This window comes from Drosophila busckii, chromosome 2R, assembly GCF_011750605.1.
Source record: "Drosophila busckii strain San Diego stock center, stock number 13000-0081.31 chromosome 2R, ASM1175060v1, whole genome shotgun sequence".
NCBI classification, from domain to species: domain Eukaryota; kingdom Metazoa; phylum Arthropoda; class Insecta; order Diptera; family Drosophilidae; genus Drosophila; species Drosophila busckii.
The window spans coordinates 220,182-239,503 of record NC_046605.1 but is presented as its reverse complement, the minus strand read 5'-3'; the positions used below and the strand labels follow the sequence as shown (position 1 = coordinate 239,503).

The 19,322-nt window shown below is 42.1% G+C and overlaps 3 protein-coding genes across 8 annotated transcripts in view; all 3 read right to left on the bottom strand.

Annotated features, from left to right (window-relative positions):
• The window catches only part of LOC108596693 (protein grainyhead), a 29,305-nt gene extending 19,562 nt beyond the window's left edge, over positions 1–9,743 (bottom strand). For 2 of the 5 annotated variants that reach the window (XM_017982714.2, XM_017982713.2), the window contains exons 1-2: positions 9,155–9,740; positions 3,995–5,577 (exon numbers count right to left, since the gene is read on the bottom strand). In XM_017982714.2, coding sequence (XP_017838203.1) covers positions 3,995–5,277 — 1,283 coding nt within the window. In that variant the 5' untranslated portion in view covers positions 5,278–5,577; positions 9,155–9,740. Of the gene's footprint in view, positions 1–3,994; positions 5,578–9,154 lie in introns of all 5 variants that reach the window. The other 3 variants (XM_017982716.2, XM_017982715.2, XM_033293359.1) reach the window with 3 other exon arrangements.
• Positions 9,744–13,402: 3,659 nt separating this feature from the next.
• LOC108597454 (regulator of G-protein signaling 17) lies at positions 13,403–17,227 on the bottom strand. 2 transcript variants are annotated; one of them, XM_017984019.2, is made up of 8 exons: positions 17,068–17,227; positions 15,692–16,157; positions 15,311–15,611; positions 15,197–15,205; positions 14,622–14,699; positions 14,503–14,564; positions 14,156–14,444; positions 13,403–14,068 (listed from the first exon to the last, which is right to left on the bottom strand). In XM_017984019.2, the coding sequence occupies exons 3-8, from the start codon at positions 15,607–15,609 to the stop codon at positions 13,984–13,986; spliced, it is 822 nt and encodes a 273-aa protein (XP_017839508.1). In that variant the 5' UTR covers positions 15,610–15,611; positions 15,692–16,157; positions 17,068–17,227; the 3' UTR covers positions 13,403–13,983. The 2 variants fall into 2 exon arrangements, with proteins under 2 accessions (XP_017839508.1, XP_033149025.1); XM_033293134.1 differs by lacking the exon at positions 17,068–17,227 and having other exon boundaries at positions 15,692–16,339.
• Positions 17,228–17,809: 582 nt separating this feature from the next.
• Positions 17,810–19,311, bottom strand: LOC108595128 (ribosome biogenesis protein BOP1 homolog; the record flags this gene model as incomplete). Its single annotated transcript, XM_033293114.1, has 4 exons — positions 17,810–18,040; positions 18,103–18,398; positions 18,464–18,951; positions 19,005–19,311. Coding segments are annotated over 4 exons (1,245 nt in total), but the record flags the coding sequence as incomplete, so codon positions are not given.
• Positions 19,312–19,322: the final 11 nt, after the last annotated feature.

The following is a 19,322-nucleotide window of genomic DNA, read 5'->3' as shown; positions in this document are numbered from 1 at the left end:
CCCCTTGCGATGTGGACATTGCTCATTTGCATAAATGCCTGGCAGGACCATGGTTAATCATTCAAGAAAGACATAAACCCACCCCACTTGCCCGCCAGCGAGAAAGAGCGGAGAGCGGCCGAGTAAATCCTTTTCGGTTATCCTTGCTGCGCCTTTATGCGCGCGCATCTTGCGCATTGCTTTTAATAAAAACAAGGACAACGACCCAAGTCCATTAATTTGCCCGCATCCTTTTTCTGACCGCCGCGTGAGAAACCACGAAAGCCAAAGCCCAGACCGTCCAATTGGAAAATCATTCAGCCGACTCTCAATATATATATGTGTCTCTGTGTGTTTGTGTGTGTGTGTGTGCGTGGCATTTACATGCTCATATCTTATGCAAATGGATTTGTTTAGTTTGTAGTTGCGTAGAGCTGCGATCGATGCGAGATCGTCTCTTATGGTTGCTGCTTCGGTTTGGGGCGTGGGGGCCATAAATTTCTCATTCGTATCGCATTAATTACTACAATATTATCAGCGAAACAGCAACATGAAATAAAATGAAGCAACAACAATGCCGAGCAGCCATATTGAAAAATATAAAACAAAGCGCCTGCGTGAAATGCGTGCGCGTGCGTGCGCGTGCGTGTGAGTGGCTGCGCAAGCTTTCAAAGCGCGAAAGCTTTTCAGCTGTTGCAGGTGGGCGGGAGGTAATTCCTATTGCACTTTACTGTTATGCCGTCTGTCTGTCTGAGTGTGAACTGCGCCTATGCGTCGCTTGTTGGCTGCAAGGACATAGTCCATGAATAGCTTCCAAGTGTGAACGCATAAGCGAAGTTCCATGGATTTCATTGCTCTGGGACTAATATCGTGAGTCTACTATCCAATCGCTGTACGATAGGACATAGCTGCTGGTCTCGTCCTGCATCCTGTGTAAGCTTATGTATGTCCTTTGCGAGCGAGTGTCAGTTTTGCCACTGCTGCCTCTTCGCTCATGTTGGCCAAATGCAATTGTAATTGTAACTGTAACGCGGCGTTTCTCTCTCTCTCTCTCTGTGTGTGTGTGTGTGTGTGTGAGTTAAAGCTTGTCACTGATACGCGACGGACGGATTCGGTGCGGTTAGGGTGAAGAGGGCGGGGGCAGCGACAAAACAAAAAGTCGCCAAAGAATATAAAAATATAAACTTGATGCTGTTGTCGACCTTGTGGCTTTTCGATATCAACTGAAAACCACTTTGAGCGTTCGATAAACTTGTAGCGCCAATTTACGCACACACATGCATGCATTATGTGTGTGTGTGTGTGTGTGTGTGTGTGCGGCGACAAACGACAGTCGAAAGCATACGACGTTGAATTGTGTTAACATGTTTCTTTCTTGTCTTGCTCCACATCGTCGTGTCTCTCGTTGTTGTTGTATTCCCCCCCTTTGCCCCTCCCCTGTTGTTATTGCTGCAGGTAGACTACGCAGGTGAACAGGTTTGTTTTTGTATCAAAATGTCCAAACGCTGTTGCACCTTTAAATATTAATAAACACAATAAAAATAAAATTGAATAAAAAAAGCTCTCGAACGTTGCAAGTCACAAGCATCGATACACTGCATGCCACAATCTGTGGCAACTACGACAGATACGAATCGAAGACTCAGCGCAGTTTTCGAATTTGTTAATTGCCTTTCAACTGAACAATAAGTTCTTAACACTTAAGCAACAATAAAATGCTGTCATTAAATCGCTGTACAGCGCTGTATAATTTTTATCGTGACTAAAATGTCATATTAATTTAAAATAAAAATAAGAAAAAAACAACAAGAAAATGGAAACGAAAACAAAAATGATAAAAAATACATATACGCGGGCAAAAATGTATTTTGCAGCTCAGAAATTTAATATGATCACTAAAGTGAAAGTAAGTAAATAATGAGGTGTGCCCAGTCAGACAGTATATATCACTATATGTGTGTGTTGGTGTGTGTGTGTGTGTGCTGGGTCTGCTGAGAGTGACCGCGAACGCCCCATGAGGAAGGCTATCTTGAAGGGCATCCTTATGTATGGAAATTTCATAAATGCAATTCATTTAAAAACAATTTCCGCATGGCGAATATAAAAAACTACACTAATCTACACAAGTTGTGCAATTGTGTAAGAACGAATTGCTTAATTGAGTATGCAAAATCTGTGAGTCGTTGCTCAACACTGTTTGCTGCTTAATAGCTTTTGGCTTTTAATAAATTTTCCCATTTAGTTGCGCTTACATAATGCCCCATGCACTTTTCATCAAATGCCCGAGTTATAAAAATGATTTTTATAGCAGCACAGGCTGTAAATATATCTTATATAGATATATATACATATATCTGCTGTTACAGCGCTTTGCACTTAGCCAAATAATGTGGGCAATAAGCGGCAATAAAAAACAAACTAATCGCAACTCGCGACGAGCTTTCGTCAATGGGCTTGATAGCTAATTAATCAAGCTTACGAAAGCTTTCGCTCGCCACACACAACTGTGTAGCTTAGTGTAGTTAAGCTGCTTACGGGGACATCTACTTAAAGGCGCTGCTGACAGCCAAAAGGATTGTGAGCAACAGTCTGTGCTGGCAGTATGCGGCTTAATATATTTCGAAAGCGAACTTCAGCTGGGCAGCTGTAAGTACAAAAGAGCAGTGAAGCCTCGCTATAAGCATTGCAGCTTCCCTTCCCTTCCAGTTCGTTATTTGCCACGCAGCGGCATTGCAAACTGTACATGCCACATGCAACGTCCACCCAAATGCACGAAGGCTGCAAAGCAAATGCACAACGAGAGCAGCAGCCAAAACCAATGGCCAATAGCCAATGCTCAATGCTGGCAGGTTGGTTAGAACGCAACGAGGCAAGAGGCAGCAACATGCTGTGGCTGTTGCAGATGCTGTAGCTGCGGCTGTTGCTGTTGCTGATGATGATGATGATCGTTGTCGTCTTGGAGCGCGTTGGTCAAACAGCATGCCAAACGTCAGAGGCGGCCAGGCCGGGCCGAGTCGAGTCGAGCCATATGCGGAAACGCAATTTTGTCGTTATTTATGGACCTTGGCATCATGGTGCATGCAACATGCATGGCAACTGCCTCCGCTGTAACAGGATGAGCAACGCCGCAGCGCTGCATCGCCTCGTTCGGCATGCAGATGACTTAGTTGGTGTTGCAGCAACAGGCAACGCGCAACATTGCAATGTTGCAAGCAACAAGCCAGAGCTAGAGCCAGGCACCTTGCTGTAGGTGCCGCTGACTCCCAATGGAGTCGTAACGGTTCTCTATTAGATTAATTTATATTCAAATTTTTATTACTTTGCGCATACCAAAAGCTCAACGATGATGGCGGCAACGGCAACAGCAACAACAACAGCAACTGTTGCTGCTGCTGCCTGCTCCAAAATGAATTGCCAGCAATCTGTGGTTGCAGCTGAGGCACACACACACACACACACATCCGCGCGATACTTTGCTGCCTTGGTTAGCTCGTGTTATTAGCGCTCGCCTACTTGCACATGCCTGGCACGCCAGCAACAGTTGCTGTTGCAGCAGCAGCAATAACGTATAGAAGAAACAGTTACAACGGAAGCTGTCATTCCACTGGGATTTTGAGAGGGGCAGGATTGGGGCAGCAGCAGCAGCATCCAAATGTTTGCTGCATTCAGAAATGCGCTGGCGTTCTGCATGTTGCTGCTGTTGCTGCAGTTGCTGTTGCTCTTGTTAGTGTTGGTGCTGTTGGCTATCGGCAATAATTAACTGTAAAACGGTCAGCGGTTAATTCAAATGCATGAGAAATGCAAATGACGAAACATTTGAGCTAAAAGGACAACCACAAAAGTTGTTGTTCTTCTTCTTTCTCTTTCTCCTCCTCCTCCTCCTCTTCTTCTTCTAACAACGATCTAACTGTGCGCGACAATTAGCCAAGATTTATTGATAAGAGACTGGCCACGGCCATGGCAATGAACTGCAATTGCCTCCACAGAAATGTGTCCAATTTGTTGGCCAACTTACCCCTGCAAATGCTCCTCGACATCGGCCACAATGTAGACAGGCTGTCCAGTCGCACTAGTGGTGGTGGCATAGGGCAAACCCGCTTGCACCACCACTTGGCCATCGGAGGAGACCAGACTGCCGATGTCGCCGCCAGAGTAAATCTCCAGGCCCTTCTGATCGCTGGTGGAGTAGATGACAGTTTTGCTGCCATCGTTGTAGATCAGATCGATGTGCTTGTCCGGCTGATACAGCTCCGGATCGAGCTTCTGCGGCACGCCCGCCAAATGCGGCAGCTGCTTGACATTCACATTGACGCCGTTCGGATCGGAGGTGGTGTAGATAATGGAGCCGGCGCCAGCAGCAGCCGCCGCGGCCACAGCCGACGCATGCTTCTTGTGATCCTCATAGATCTCCGCCTCGGTCTTGATCACATTGTCGTTGCCATAGTGCAGCACTGAGGCGTCGAGCGGCAGCGGCGAAGTCTGATAGACGCCCTGATGCTCGTTGTTCAATTTCTGCGCCTGATTGTACATGGCGGTGGCCACGGCGTTGTCGTTGGGCATCAGCTTGGAGGGATCGCTGACGATGCGCGTGAGGATGTGTTCGCCCGCCTCGTTGCGCGAGAGAATGTGGTGCTCGCCATTGATGATCTCGCGCGAGATGATCTGCTGCTGCTCGCCGTTGGGGCCCACCACGCGTATGATCTGATTCTCATCGAACTCGATCTTGGCCAGCGGCTGATGCTCCGTCTGCTGCTGCTGCTGCTGCTGCTGCTGTGGTGGCGCCAAATGCTGTGAGCCCAGCTGCGCGGCAATGCGTGCATCTATGACTTGGCCATCGGCGTCGTGACCGCCATTGGAGTTGCCGCTGCCGGCGCCAGCGCCGTTGCCATCTGCTGGCATCACCACCTTGGGGGTCTCGTATATGAAGACAGCCTCCTTGTCGTACAGCTTGGAGGAGTCTGTATGCAAGTCCAGCACATTCACATTCGTCATCGTCGCCAGCTCCGGCTGCGGACTGTCCGGCGAGCGGTGCATTGTGGTCAAGAGCGGCACCCCGTTCTGTCCCAATGGCGACGTGTTCTGCTGATGTATGGGCGAGAGCGAGGTGTCGCCCACACCCACACCAATGCCTACGCCCACGCCCACGCCCACACCCAATCCCAGGCCCAGACGCTGTGTGTGCGAGTGCGAATGCGAATGCAGAGTGTGTGTGTGTGTGTGTGTGTTGTGGTGTGGATGACTTGCTAGCGTCAGCTCGCTGGAGGTTATCACGCTTGTGGTGGCTGTGGATGTGGACATTATCGCTTGGTCAACGCGTCTTCGTCTTCCTTTTGCTTAGTGTTGCTTTTATCAGTAAAAGACTCGAGTCTGAGGCATTCGATTTGCAGCTGGCAAGCTTTTCGATTACGAGTATATAGACATATTAATATCACGATTATGTTCTGTTGTTCTTGTTGCTTGGTTGTTTCGTTTTAAAGGCACTTGTTGTTGTTGTGGTTGTTGTTGCTGCTGTTGTTAGTGGTTGGTGTTTCGATATTGCATTTATGGCACTAAGGAACTTGTGGAACATTCTAGCCCCTTGATCGTTGTAATTAGCAGCTGCAAAGAAATAAATAATATTTGTTAATCAGCAGTTTAAGCAACAAGTTGTAGTTCAAATTTAACGCTACCCAATTGGCCACTTGGGCCAAACGTAAACAACGGTACATCGATAAATTGCCGTTGAGTAACAGCAACAGCTAGAGCAGCAACATTATCATTGGGTCGACAAACATGCAAACAAACATAAACAGAAACCGAAACAGAAACAAAATAGGGGAATACAGTGCGAGGTGAGAGAGAGAGTGGGGGAGAGAGAGAGCGAGAGCGAGAGAGAGAGAGAGGAGGGGGTACAAACAAAAGCGCGAGCACACGTGCCCGTCGAACTAGTTTGACTCCTTCGCAAATGTCAAACGTGTAACTGCATAACTCATCACATCAACAACAACAGGTGGAAAGAAGAAGCAGCCGCAACAGCAACAGTTGCTCACAGCTGTGAACGTCGGCAGAGCTACCGACTGCGCTGTCTTGGTGCCTTATTTGTGTTTTGTTTACAGCCCCAAAACAAACGGCGGTTTGTGTGTGAAAATTAAACAGAAAATGAGACAACAACAACAACAACAACCCGTTCCTTTGAGCAGCAGCAGCAGCAGCAACAGTTCATCGGCAGCTGTGAATGAAATAGTGTGAATGAAATAGTGCAGTCGGTGCCAAGTTACAGTTCCAGTTCAAGAGCAGCTAAAATCTGAACCAAACATGTTTCTGAGGGATTTTTTCCGAAACAAAATCAAAACCCAAGCCAAAACAAGAAGAACAACAACAACACCGGCAGCAGCAACACTTGTTATTATTATTGTTGATGTTGCTGTTGTTGCTGCTGTTGTTGTTGTTGCTGTTATACAGTTTTAGAACAGGTACCGGTAGTCTGGCAAACCCTGGCCCAAACAACAACAAATAACAACTACAAGTCATGTCTGAGGCTAAACAGCCAATCCTTGACCTAATCCAGAAGTTGATGTTGCTGATGCCAGTTGCTGCCGTTGCTCATGTTGCTGCCGACAACAGGCTATTGCTGATTTTCTGGTTCGCTTCTGCTGCTGCCCACAACAAACAACTTTCTGAGCACTACACTTATTGTTTTTGTTTGATAAAAGCTACCAAAAACTCTTGATGTTGTTGTTGTTGTTGTTGCTGCTGCTGCTGCTGCTGTTGCCGTCGCAAAGTTCATGCGGCTGCTGAGAGGTTGCTGTTGCTGTTGATGTTGCTGCTGCTGCTGCTGCTGCTGTTTTGGGGGGATGTGGATAAACTTGTTTTGTCAGTTGAACCGGCTTGAGTTCGCCGTCTGAGATCAGGTCTCTCTATACTCAGCACACCGGCTCCTCCTCTGGTCTGGTCTGGCCTGGCCTGGCCCGTGCTGGCCAGGTTCCCGTTAGTAGGTGAGGTCAGTGTCATGTAGCCGCGTGTACTCGTCGACTAGTTTTTTTTTTCTTCTGCACCCCAACCTGCTGAGCGCTTGAAACTTGCTTCAGACCGGCACGTGCCCCTTGCCAAAATAAAAATACAAAAATAAAAATCAAAATAAACTTGAACATAAACACAAATCTGTAGCAGATTCTTTTCTGTAGATTAGGCGCCGCCGTAGAAAGTTTTTGGCAATTAGCAAACAATTAAAGCAACAGCTTGGTCAGCTTCATTTGGCCATAACACTGGAATAAGGTCAATTCAAGCTCCCCCCTGTCTTTGGCATTCAATTGTGAACACGATGCTGTCTTCAACTGTCTGAAAGTGGCCCGCAGGCAATCAAACGCTGTTGCACGAACGAACCCAGGAGAATTGAGAAACACACACACACACACACACACAGAAGCATATAGCTTCATGCATATGTGCGTGTGTGTATATGTTTGTGTATAATTTCGAGTGTTATGGCTTTTGACTCTAAGCTTAGACGGCAATTTGAATTTTATGGAATATCTATAAATAGCTCGACTGCAGCAACCTTTTCTCTTCCATACTATGCTAAGAGCCACTCCTTAACTTTCTTCTTTTAGAATACAGTAGATACTCAATAATTAGAACACATGTTGGCTACGAGAAAATAGTCTGAATTCTGGAATCAAATTGTTGGAAAGGCTATATTTCTATTTTATTTTTGGCCAAGCATGTGCATGCTCAAGAGGTTCCAATTATTTACACACATACACACATGCATACATACATATGTATGTATGTATTTTTCAATTCTATGCCTTTCCTCACAACCTTTTGAAAGAACAATATCTAATCCAAATCAAATTCAGTTTGTTTGTGTACGTTACGTATTGATTTTCTTTAGGGCTTAATTAAGAAACAATAGGCAAAACGCCCACAGGGCATTTCTAAACTCACCCATGTGTTTATTTTCTTACGGCATTGGTATAATATCAATTGAAAGCAATTCCAAATGCAAGCCCATTAAGATTTGACAAAAGGAATTTCTAAATCTAAATCAGTGCTGCCATATGAGCTTATTTTAAGCTAGATCTAGCTTATTTTAAAATCAAATAGCTTGCCAAATATTTGAAATGTGCTTATAGCTTGAAATTTGGCTTAATTCAAATTTCGTTTAGCTTATTTCATTTCAGTGGAGAGATTGGCAAATTGACTTCACAATTTCTAGACACTGGCTTTTTTGTTTATAACATGATTTATTTATGGCTAGCTTATTTAGTGTTTTTTTTTTAGAACTTAACTTACATATGTTGGGGCTCAAAATGTGGCAACACTGAATCCGAGCGTTAACTGAGAGCCAAGAAGACAAGAAAACGCAAGAAAAAATAAAAGAAAAACAATAAACGTTAACACGAACACGAAAATAAAATAACTCTCTCACGAAGTTAACAAAATCCCCCCTCCCGACTCTCCTGATCTCACTCTCTTTCTATCTCTATCTCTCACTCTCCACAATAACTACATACAAACGTTTGTCTCTCCCCTCTACGCTTTTTGTGTGGGTTAAGTGCGCCTTAGCGTGTTTGCATGTGTGTGTGTGTGTGTGTAAGCTGGGCTAACGTGAGTCTGCATTTGTATTGTGCTGCGTAGTGTGGCTAACGCAAGACAACGACAGCAACAACAAGAGCGTTGTTCATTTTACTGTACCACAATCGTGCTGCAGCAGCAGCGGCAGCGGCAGCAGCAGCAGCAGCCCCAAATTGATCGCCATCATCAATGTACGGGCCACACTAACAAAAAGAGTATAAAGAATAAAATACAATAACAACAGTGACTGTTTAAAGTCAGAGCCAAGAGTCGCAAGAGAAGCCACGAGAAAAAAAAACGTAAGACAAAAAGTAACAAGAAGAAAAAAACAACAAAATAAAATAACATCGATACGACCAGGCAGAGAGACAGACAGAGAGACAGAGAGACAGACAGACATACATACATACACCTTTTGATCCCTTTGCGCCTGTTGCCGTGCGCTCTCTCGCTCTGGCGCTCTTTTGCCAGTCTGCGTCTATCTCTCACTTTCGCAGTTGCGTTCGCTCTCTTGCTTGCGATCGCTCTGCTGGCAACACTATTCGACTGACTATTTCGATGTACAGGGTGTTTCGTTTCTTGGGCTTATTTATGCATTTTACTCAACATATATACTTACAGCGATGCCAGCACAGGTAAAATGTATTTTATATAAACAATTTTGGCACTTTGAATATTTTGCTGTGTGTGGAATTACGCTATGGCACACTATCACTGAACGTAAAAGAGACGTAAGGCCTTACGTTGTTTGAATGCTGTTGCTTGCTTTTGCTGGTGGGTGCACCTTTCGCCACTTTATATGTATGTATGTTGTTGTTTTTGCTGTGGCTGCTGTGGTATGCGTCTCAGCTTGAAGACTGCGCTGGTCTTTTTGGGCTTCTAATGTGAGACTTCTTGGCCTGCTTGCTGGCGGAGTAAAGCTGCGTTAGCCGTGTGCATTTTGGCCACAAATGCAAATGCAAATACACACTGAGCACTAAACACTGAACACTACTCACACAGTTATAGTTAGTTAAACATTTTAATTTTTACAACAGCGTGGGCGTGTTGTTTTTGTTGTTGCTATACACATTTTATTACTGTTGTTTTATTTCGCTGTATTTGTATTTGTTAGCATAAATTATTTTCGCGCGCGCTCTTTCTGAGTGGCTGTATTAGCTGCTGCTTTTGCTTCTGCTTCTGCTGCTGTTGAGCGCTTGAGCAACTGTTATTGCTTTACTTTTGTTGTTGTAGTTGCTTTGTTATTAATCACAATTTTTATTTTGAATTTTGTATTTCTATTGCGCTTGCCTCAGCTTTGTTGGCGTCTCGCTTTGGCACACATACACACTCTCACGGGTACGTACGTACGTACATACATATGTATGTATGCATAAACATATAGCAACCCAGACACACACACACACACGCGCGCAAAATGTACGCGAACGTTGTTAAATTTTTTTTCTTTTGCTTTCTTGCGTTTTTCGTTAGCTTTTGCTGTTATTTATGTATGAAATTCACTACTCTGTTGAGCCCTTGTTATTGCCAAAGATTTTAACTTGATGCTTAATATTATTTATTTAATTATTAACTAAAACTGCAGAGCGTAGAAAAATGTGTGTGTGTAACTCGCCTGCACGAAAGGCACGAAAAACTTGTCGCGGATGAACGTTGAGCCTCGGCTATAATGCCCGAAAGAGTCAATTGGAGATTGTTCAACTGTTGAATGTGTTGTTGCTGCGGCTGCTGTCTCAGCGCTCAGTTGACGTCGCTGCCGCCGCTGATGTTGACGTCGCAGCGCTCTCTCTGCGTCTGTATGTGTTAGCAAGGTGCTCTGCGCATAAGGCTTACAGGTGAGCGTGTGTGTGTGTGTGTGTGTGTGAGAGAGCCTCGTCGATTATTATTGCTTTTTATGGTTTCATCTCTTTCGTAACTGAGAGAGCGCAGAGTTCGCTCAAAATTCATCGAATCGCTGCTATTGTCTCTACACTGTCAACACACACACACACGCACACACACATAGGCATACTTACAGGTAGCTGTTGGAACCCTCTGTTTGTGTGTGCGTGCACCTGCATAACTCTAGCAGCAGCAGCAGCAGCCACTGTCGCAGTTAGAGCTACGTTTTTCCAGGTACGTATTAAGATGCCTTAATTGCTGATGCTGCGCTAACAAAAGACTTAGGCAACGAACTGTCTGGTGATGGGCGCTATTTGCTGAACCGGCCCTGGCTGAGCAACGTTTGGGATTTTTGTTTTTGTAGCTTTTGCATTCATTTCGTGTCGCGTGTATTCATTTTCGAAAATCTTTCGAACTCGCATCGCCGTCGCCGTCGCTGTCGCTGTTGTTGCTTGTAGCTTTTTTTTGTTGTGCTTCGGCTTTGCTTACAGCGCCAGCGCGCATTGTGAAAGTGGTAGTGCATTGGTACACCAGGTAAAGGCAGAATCAAAGAGCATACAGATATACACGCACATACACATATGTATATATATGTGTATGTGTGTGTGTAGCACAAATGAATTCCATGTAGTCGTCGCACAGACTCCGACGCCGCCACCGCCACCGCCAACAACTACAGCAGCAAAATCAACGCTTTGTGTCTGTCTGTTTGTTCAGTATGCTTTTTGCCGTGTTTTCAGCCAGGCCAATATACAGGGTGTGATTTAAAGTTTTTCCATCCAATATATAGATATATATGCACATGTTTTTTCTTTTGAATTTTCATGTTGTTTATTGTTGCAATATATTAAATTTGTTTTTAAAACTAAATGTTTGCTTAGTTTAAACATGTTTATATGCAAATTTGGTTTTTAGTTTTGTTTTTATATATATAGTATATATATCTTTTAATATTTAAATTTGTTATAATCAATTTTTATTTGTTTTTAACTGGTCAAAACTCTTTACTAATACTTCTCTTTTTGTTTTTTCTTGCGATTACCTTTACATCCATGTATGCCTTACATATACAAGTACAAGTATGTATGCATGTGTCAATGTATGAATAGGTGTCTGTGCTTGTGGTTGTGTGAAAAACTTAAAGGTTAAGAAACTATGCTGTTGACTTGTTGTATAAAATATTTACTTCTTGAATGGCAAAAATAATAATTTCAATTACGCTGTTTTCATACAATCTCAGAAAATTTATTGCTTTTGCCTAAAATTAGTTTAACAAATTGAATAGAGAGTGACAGAACTTGATAACATGTTGTCGACTTAATATTTACTCTAATGCAAAAAGTTTGTCGAATTTTCAATTCCAAGTAGCAGCCTGAGTGACGTAAATTCAATGATTTATATTGAGGATATTTTGTAACGATTACTAGTTGGGTATAGAACGTAAGCTTACTAGGGTTAAATGGGGTCGGCTGGGGTTAGGAAGGGATTGGCGTGCAGCAGCGAGTTTGCATACGCTAAAGCTTTTTATTTCAGCAAGGCTTTCGCTTTTATCTCACACACTCGCTGTCCGTCTTTCTGTTTGCTGTATGTGTGTATGTGTGCCAACTATTAATGTGTATTAACTATATGTATATGTATTAAAACTAAGCACACCAACTAGCTAAGAGCTACTAAAAACTTTTCTCTGCTTCAACTGAGGTAACAATTTTTTTTGTTTTTATTTTTTTTTTGTTTTGTATTTTTTTTATCAAAGTTTCGAATACAAATTGTGCTTTAAAATGTTGTGCCTCATGTCCTACATACACATACACTTAGCTTACGCATGTATGTGTGTATGTCAGCTGTTAAAACACATGTTAACTTTTTCCAATGCTGTCTGTTTTTAGCCTTTAAGTAATAATTAATTTAATTATTTGATCGGACAACACTTGCTAAAATTTAAAATTACAAACTTAAATCCCCATTTTTTGTATTCCATTCTTCCTTAAGGCTCGACAGGGAGTTTTCTTTCATTCAATCTATTCCATTCATTTTAAAAAAGCACTCCTGAGTAGATAAAAAAAATGGCTCAATTTATATTTTAATGTCTTTAAACTAGGTTTGTAGGACAATGGAGTACAAATTCTCGAGCAGTTAAAATTATGTTATTTTCAGAAATACAAAAATTACTCTTATTTCTCCCTATCTCGCTCCCTCTCTCTCCGTCTGTCTGCATGGGGTCGCAGTTGAATGTGTTTTCTGTTTAATACTGACTGTTAAAGGCATAGTGAAAATTGAAAATTATCGCCCAAGCAGTTTGGACATTGGTCGTACTTAATGGACTGTATTAGATGCCATAGGGGGTGTCGGATAAGTTTACGTGTTTGTGTGTGTATTTGTATGCTTAGTATTGTGATATTCATATATACATGCTAGTATATGATATATCTCTTTGCGGAGTTGGCAGTGATGTTGCGAAACATTCTCTTTTGTTTCTGGTTGTTGGTTTTTTTTTTGTTTTTTTTTTTTTAACAACGAAATCAGTAAAGAATCTATGTACTTATGTTTGCATAATTAGATTTTTAGTAGAGCATACATGTTAGTTAGTTAGTATGCGTTTAGAAAATTCGATACTATTATTGTAAATGTTGTTTGAAAACAAATGTATGTATTTGTTGTTTTATCTCTTGAATACATTAACCAATTGTCTTGATTTGGTGTTCGTTTTGTATTTTCAATAAATAAATAAATATATATATAAGTACTATGTATGTATTAAATTTTTTTATAAAACGAACTGTTATGCCATGTCACATTGCTACTTTCAATTATTTAATTTATTTTTATTAAATTGATTATTAGTTTTATTTACAGAATGCTTCGATGTCGCTATTCATATATGTATGTGTGTATAAATATTTGTTTGTTTGTTTGTATGTATGATCTAAAATGTTTTCAAAACTAATTAAGTTTACATACAAGTAAGTATAAATGTAAGTAATACGTTTAAAAATGTTGCTTATTTTTGTTTTGTTTTTTTGGTTTTTGTTTTTTATGGAAAAGCATTTTTGCATTTAAAGTTGTTCTTTGTTCAATTTGATTAATACGTCTTATAGTATAACAATTATTACAATATATGCTATTTTTGGTATCGCTTTGAACCAATGTGTCCCCAGCTAACGAGACCCTTGGTACAATAGAAACGTTTACAATTTCTCCTTCTCCTTTTTGTTTTAAAGCTAAAGAAATGCCAAATTTCTTTGCGGTTTAAAAACTAATTTTATAAATTGCCTAGTTTGTGTTTTTGGTTTTAGGTTTTTGGTTTTTTGTTTATGGCTTATGTTAACGACTAGAACCAGTGTAAAGAAGGAATCGGTTGCCTGCCTGCCTGCCTTGGGTCGCTTGCCACAATTTGGCAGCTGTTTTTGCGCTCTGGTTTATATATGACAATATTGCTTTGTGCAACAGCTACCAAAAGGACAAACTCCAAATTATTTGAATACTAAAGTTAAACCACAGTACAACAACGAAAATCAACACAGCACATGAGACATTCAACAGAAATGAACATAATATACATATAAGCATCTAAGTAGGACTATCCGCCTTGGAACCGGCATTCGAATTGTCTTGCAGTTGAGCGAGTGTCTTGAACTTTTGCGAGTTTAGGAATCTGCAAGAAATTATTTAAATGATTAATCAATCGTTATGCTCACCGCTTAAGGTTTGGTTTCGTTATGAATACACTTATTTAACTCACCTGGGATATGAGTCTCTGTGCATCAGCGTATAGATTTGTATTTGAGCTTCATCAAAGGTATGGGTCGTCGGTTCAATCATGTTGCGATTGACAATCTCGCGTACTCGCGAATCCAGCGACACTTCTCGCGGCGACAATATGGATATATAGTCCTCATAGATGCGGCGCGCCTTAACCTCTACCACTTCAGCGCTGTTCTCCTTTTTGAGATCCTCGCAGGCAAGCCAAAACAAAATGTTCTCCTCGCTAAATTCACTGCGCAGAAAGTCGCGAAATACCTTTCGACCACCTGTAAAGAGATAAAGCCAAATTTTAGTTTTAAATTGAAAATATTTAAATTCACTTACTTGAGTTCTTCATAAGTTTGTCAAAACTCTTGCCCCAGCTGCGTATTTCTTCTAATGTGGGTCTGAATAAGTTGAACATTTTTAATAAACTTTAAGGATTTTTGAATGCTTTGACTTACTGATCGCCATCTAGGAATTCGCCGCTGGCGAGATCACGTTTGGTGGGCGCATTTTCGTCAGCGTTCTTGATTGCCAAGCTGTCAAGAGAAAAATGTAAATATGATTCAAACAATATTATAAATAAATATATTAGAAATGAAATTCAAAATTGGCGATACCCTACTCAAAATCCCCCTATCCATATCTTCAATGGATAGGGCAATACGTTAAATTCTAAGAAGCTTTCAATTTCATTCACGAAACTTTCAGAGATTTATCCATATTTAATGTGATTTCGAATGTGACAGCTTTTTATGCTGGGTCTATTTTGGCGCTCCCAAAATTGTGAATGAAACAAATGTTTATAAGTTGCACAGAAAGAGAGAGGATGGGAGAAAAGAGAGAGTGTCAAGAAAAAAGAGCGAGCTTTTACTATTGGCAACATTGCCAGCTGTAAAGTGGAACCGATGCTTAGCATGAGTGGGTGGTTGTTACCCTCTCTCTCTCTCTCGCGCTCTGTCTCTCTCTCACTCTCTCTCTCTCTCTCTATCTATCTCTGTGAATGTGTGTATGTGAACGAGCTCCAGGAACTTACCACTTAGCCCTGTTGTTATGTTGTGGTTGAACCGACCGCCCGCAGCGTGTGGCAGCAATGAAATAGATTCATTATTGAGTGAGAGGTTAGAGGTTATTGAATGAGTGTACTCACCAGGAGCAGGAACAGCAGCAGCACCAACAAAAGCAGCATGGCTTCTGTGACTGCGCCGGACGTGGCAACGGCGCATTTGATTCTTGCAGCACATTGGATGTGGTAGTCATACTGCTTGTGGTAACAGCTGCTACTCCGCCAATTCCGCCCCCGCCTCCGCCCACTGCTGCTGCTATTGTTGTAGTTGTTGTGCTGCTGACGGTCTCGCCGCTATTACCGTTGTTTACCCCACCGCCAACGCCGCCACCACTGGAACGCAATCGACAGCCACTGGGCAGCTCCGAAACGGTACAGGACATGACTAAAATTTGATTTTTTAGATGGACATGGACATGGACATGAACATTGGCGTGCTAATTCCTGGACAGTCGGTACGCTTACCTGTCGCTTTGTTGTTGTTGTTGCTGCTGTTGTTATTAATGGCCGCCCACTGCCACTGACCTAGCTACTAGCTACAGTCGTCGTCGTTCTTCGTCTCCACTCTCACACTCTCCACACTCCCACACACAACGAACAGTTGCCTGGCCTATGCACTTTGCAGAGCGAGAGAGTGTGCCTGTGCGTGTGCGTTTGCGTGTGTGTGTGTGTGTGTGTGGGTGGGAGAGAGGGAGAGAGAGAGAGAGCGAGCGAGCGTGCAAATGAGCGTATTATGCGAGTATTTATGCTTTTGCTAATAACTTTTAATCGAGAGTGTGTGTGTGTGAGTGCTTTTGGGGTTTTGTGCTTTTGCGCTCTCGTTGCTACCTTATTATGATTTTTGTTGTTGCTAGTATTGTTGTTGTTGTTGCGTTTTACATATTTTTGGCCGCTGCTTTTGCAAAACTTTGATTTCTTCGTTTCTTTTTATCTAGAACACAGACAAAACGCACAATAGTTCATTAGCATTAAGAACATTATTTTGAACACACTGTTTTTAATATTATAGGAGTTGTTGGTGTTTCTCTCACTACCAATGCGCTCTGCGCGGGTTAGGGGCAAGCACTAGGGTTCGGGGCGGGGCGCATGCCTTTTAAATTGTATTTGCTTTTTTATATTCTTTGGATTAAACGCACTGAAAATATTTGAAACTTTATTTGGTTAATGTTTCCTAATATTTCCTTAAATCTTTTCAATTACTTTATGTGTATATATTGTGAAAATAATTTATTTTATTTTACACACGGACCCGCACAAAGAGCGAACACACAGTTGCGTTTTACCGTTATTTTCGTTTGTCACTGGATCGTTCGAACGGGGCTATCGGGGCGAATGCGTGATTTACAGTACTGGCTGTTCACTTCATTTGTTTCAATTAAACTATAATTAAAAGATTAAACTATTCTAATATGTGCATGTACATATTTATTTACATATGCATGTGTTTTTCCGCTCACACACCAATACATAAGTACATACATACATACATACATAAACATGCACACAAAGACTAAAGTTTTTCTTTTATTTTAGTCAATTCTATACACAAATATACAGAAAGGCCACACTAAAAATATGTGTACGTATGTGTATGTATTATTCTTTTTCATTTCTATTTGCTCTAAATGATTTTGCTTTGATTCAATTTCTACACAGAGCAGCAGAGAGAGACAGCAAACGCGCGCGAGTGGGAAGGAGAGAGCACAATGTAATCGTTATAATTGATGACGTTTTAATTTTCGTATGTCAATTTAGCGTGTTTTCTATTGTACTTTACACTTAAACACTTGTCACCAATTGCGTTTCTTGCAATTTGTTATCTATAATGCCTTCGGATTTACCACATTATTGCCATTCCGTTTGCACTTTTGCCTGAATTTTTTTCTTCAACTGTTCTATATACATGTGTGTATGTATGTTTGTATAGGTAAGGTATGTGTGTATGTGTGTGTGTGCGCTGTTGGCCAAAAAACCCAAAATCCTCGACAACAGCAACGGCGCGACTGCCCGTCTGTCGACTGACTGCTGATTGAAACCAAAAGCTCTCCTCAGAAAATGGCCAAAAAGCTGCAAAGCGAACCGATTAGATTCCTGGTACACAAAACGAACATGTGCGCGCGCTAGAGAGTGTCCAAGTTCCGTTACTTTACAAGAGAGTTCTCCCCAAGAGCAAAAAAGCTTGCACGCGCTCTCATTTCAATTATATGGAATTATTATTTGGCAGATATGTATGTATATGTAGTACGCATGTGTATGTATAATCAGTGAGGACAAACAAATTGAATGCATATTTCTACTATTGTGGATGTATGGATCACCTAAATTTATATCTGCATATATGTACATACATATATATGTACGCATGCACATACATTGCTTATTTGATGAAACTTAATAGCCTGTAAAACAGATACTAGTAAAGGATAATAAAAGTCACAGCATATAACAATGAAAAACTGAAGCTTTTGCGAAACCTTTTTCAAATTAAACAAAACGCTTCTAAATATCGATTTGTTATCAGCACATCTGAGTGGCAGCTCTAACACAGCATTGCCAGACGGCCAAATAAAAGCAAACACAGAATTTGCGTTACATTCTTGACTAACGATTATATTTTTCAAATACAAACTATTTGTTTATAGCATATACATAAATGTGACTTATGTGTACAGTCGTATGGTGCAATCAGCTCCCGTAGAGAAGACCCAAGGCTGCACAGGATGCCAGTTGACGTCCAGCACACCAAACTCGTCGCGTTTCTCATGTGTTTGCAGTTTCTTGAGCGGCACAATTAAAGGATTTTGCAAAAGGTCACTGTTGAGACATACAAATTAATAACAGTCTATATGGAGAGATGGTTTCAAGAATAAACTCACTTGTAGACCATGCCATGTGAGACAATTACTGCCTGATCATCGCTACCCGAGGCAAACAGTGGATAACGTAAATGGAAGGCAACACTGCGCACTGCATTGCGATGCAGACGCATGGTCTGGTACGGTTTGGTGGATAGATCCAGATCGAACCACAGCATCTTCTTATCATACGTCGACACTAGCAAGTTGTCGCCTTTAGGATGAATAGACATGCCAGAAATCCACTTGGAGTTGGTCAACAGTTTCTTGATTAGCTCCTGTTTTACCAGGTCATAGATGCGTATATTGTGTTGGGTCTGTAAGCAATTAGTTGGATGTATTACAATATTTAGAAATTCATAAAGCGGACAGTGATATTTACCGCCACAAAGAAGCATGGCTTGACGGGATGGAAGAGCACACACTGTACCAATCCCTTGCTCTTGGAGAAGGGTATCTGCGAGCGTCGTTTGGACAGCTGATGTATGAGTGCCGAGCGATTGGCGCCCTCGGGCATTACTGTGGCTAAATAATCGCCACGTCCATGCCAGGTTACCTGTCGTATGGGCTTAAAGTGTGTGATTACCACGCGAACGCCCTTCTCCTGCTCTTGTGTATCCGCATTGGCCCACTGCACGGCAGTCTTAATGCGTTCGTTATCAATAACATCCAGATTAGGTGACTCTGCTAGCAAATCGTCCGTCTTTTTGATTATAAGCTTATCGCCCACCTTGGGATTGATGAGCAGAAGACGACTACCCGTGGCGACGGCAATGATGGACAGCTTGGAATTGGGACACCAAGCCACACAGCGCACCACATCCTCCGTGTCAATTGTGCGGATGCAGCGACCCGTAGAAATCTCCCAGACTGCAAGGCAAACAATTTTTAACTTGCTTATAAACATTAATATTACAACTCACTCTTTACTGTCTTATCATCAGAGCCAGAAACCATGTATTCGCCCTTTGGCTCAACGCTAACCGAGCGCACCAGATCTGTGTGTCCACGATAAACCATGCTCTCCACCGTAGGGAATGGTTGTAGATCACGGGGCGACGGCAGCTTGGGTATTAGATACTCTGCATCTATGTTCAGCTTAACGCGCTTGGCACGCGGACAGAGATACAGATCGAGGCAGCGCAAGAAACGCTCCCGTAAATACCGCGAGTAGGCGGGCACCTCACGCAGCGATTTGAATTTTTGCGGCATAAAGTGGAGTTTGCGTTTGTGGGGCTCGT

Excerpts from the sequence above, each read along its gene's own strand:
- LOC108597454 (XM_017984019.2), bottom strand. The coding sequence starts at position 15,609 with ATGTCCTGTACCGTTTCGGAGCTGCCCAGTGGCTGTCGATTGCGTTCC. Across the intron at positions 14,565-14,621 it reads GAATTCCTAGATGGCGATCA|ACCCACATTAGAAGAAATAC; the intron begins GTAAGTCAAAGC and ends CAACTTATTCAG. Across the intron at positions 14,445-14,502 it reads CAAACTTATGAAGAACTCAA|GTGGTCGAAAGGTATTTCGC; the intron begins GTAAGTGAATTT and ends ATCTCTTTACAG.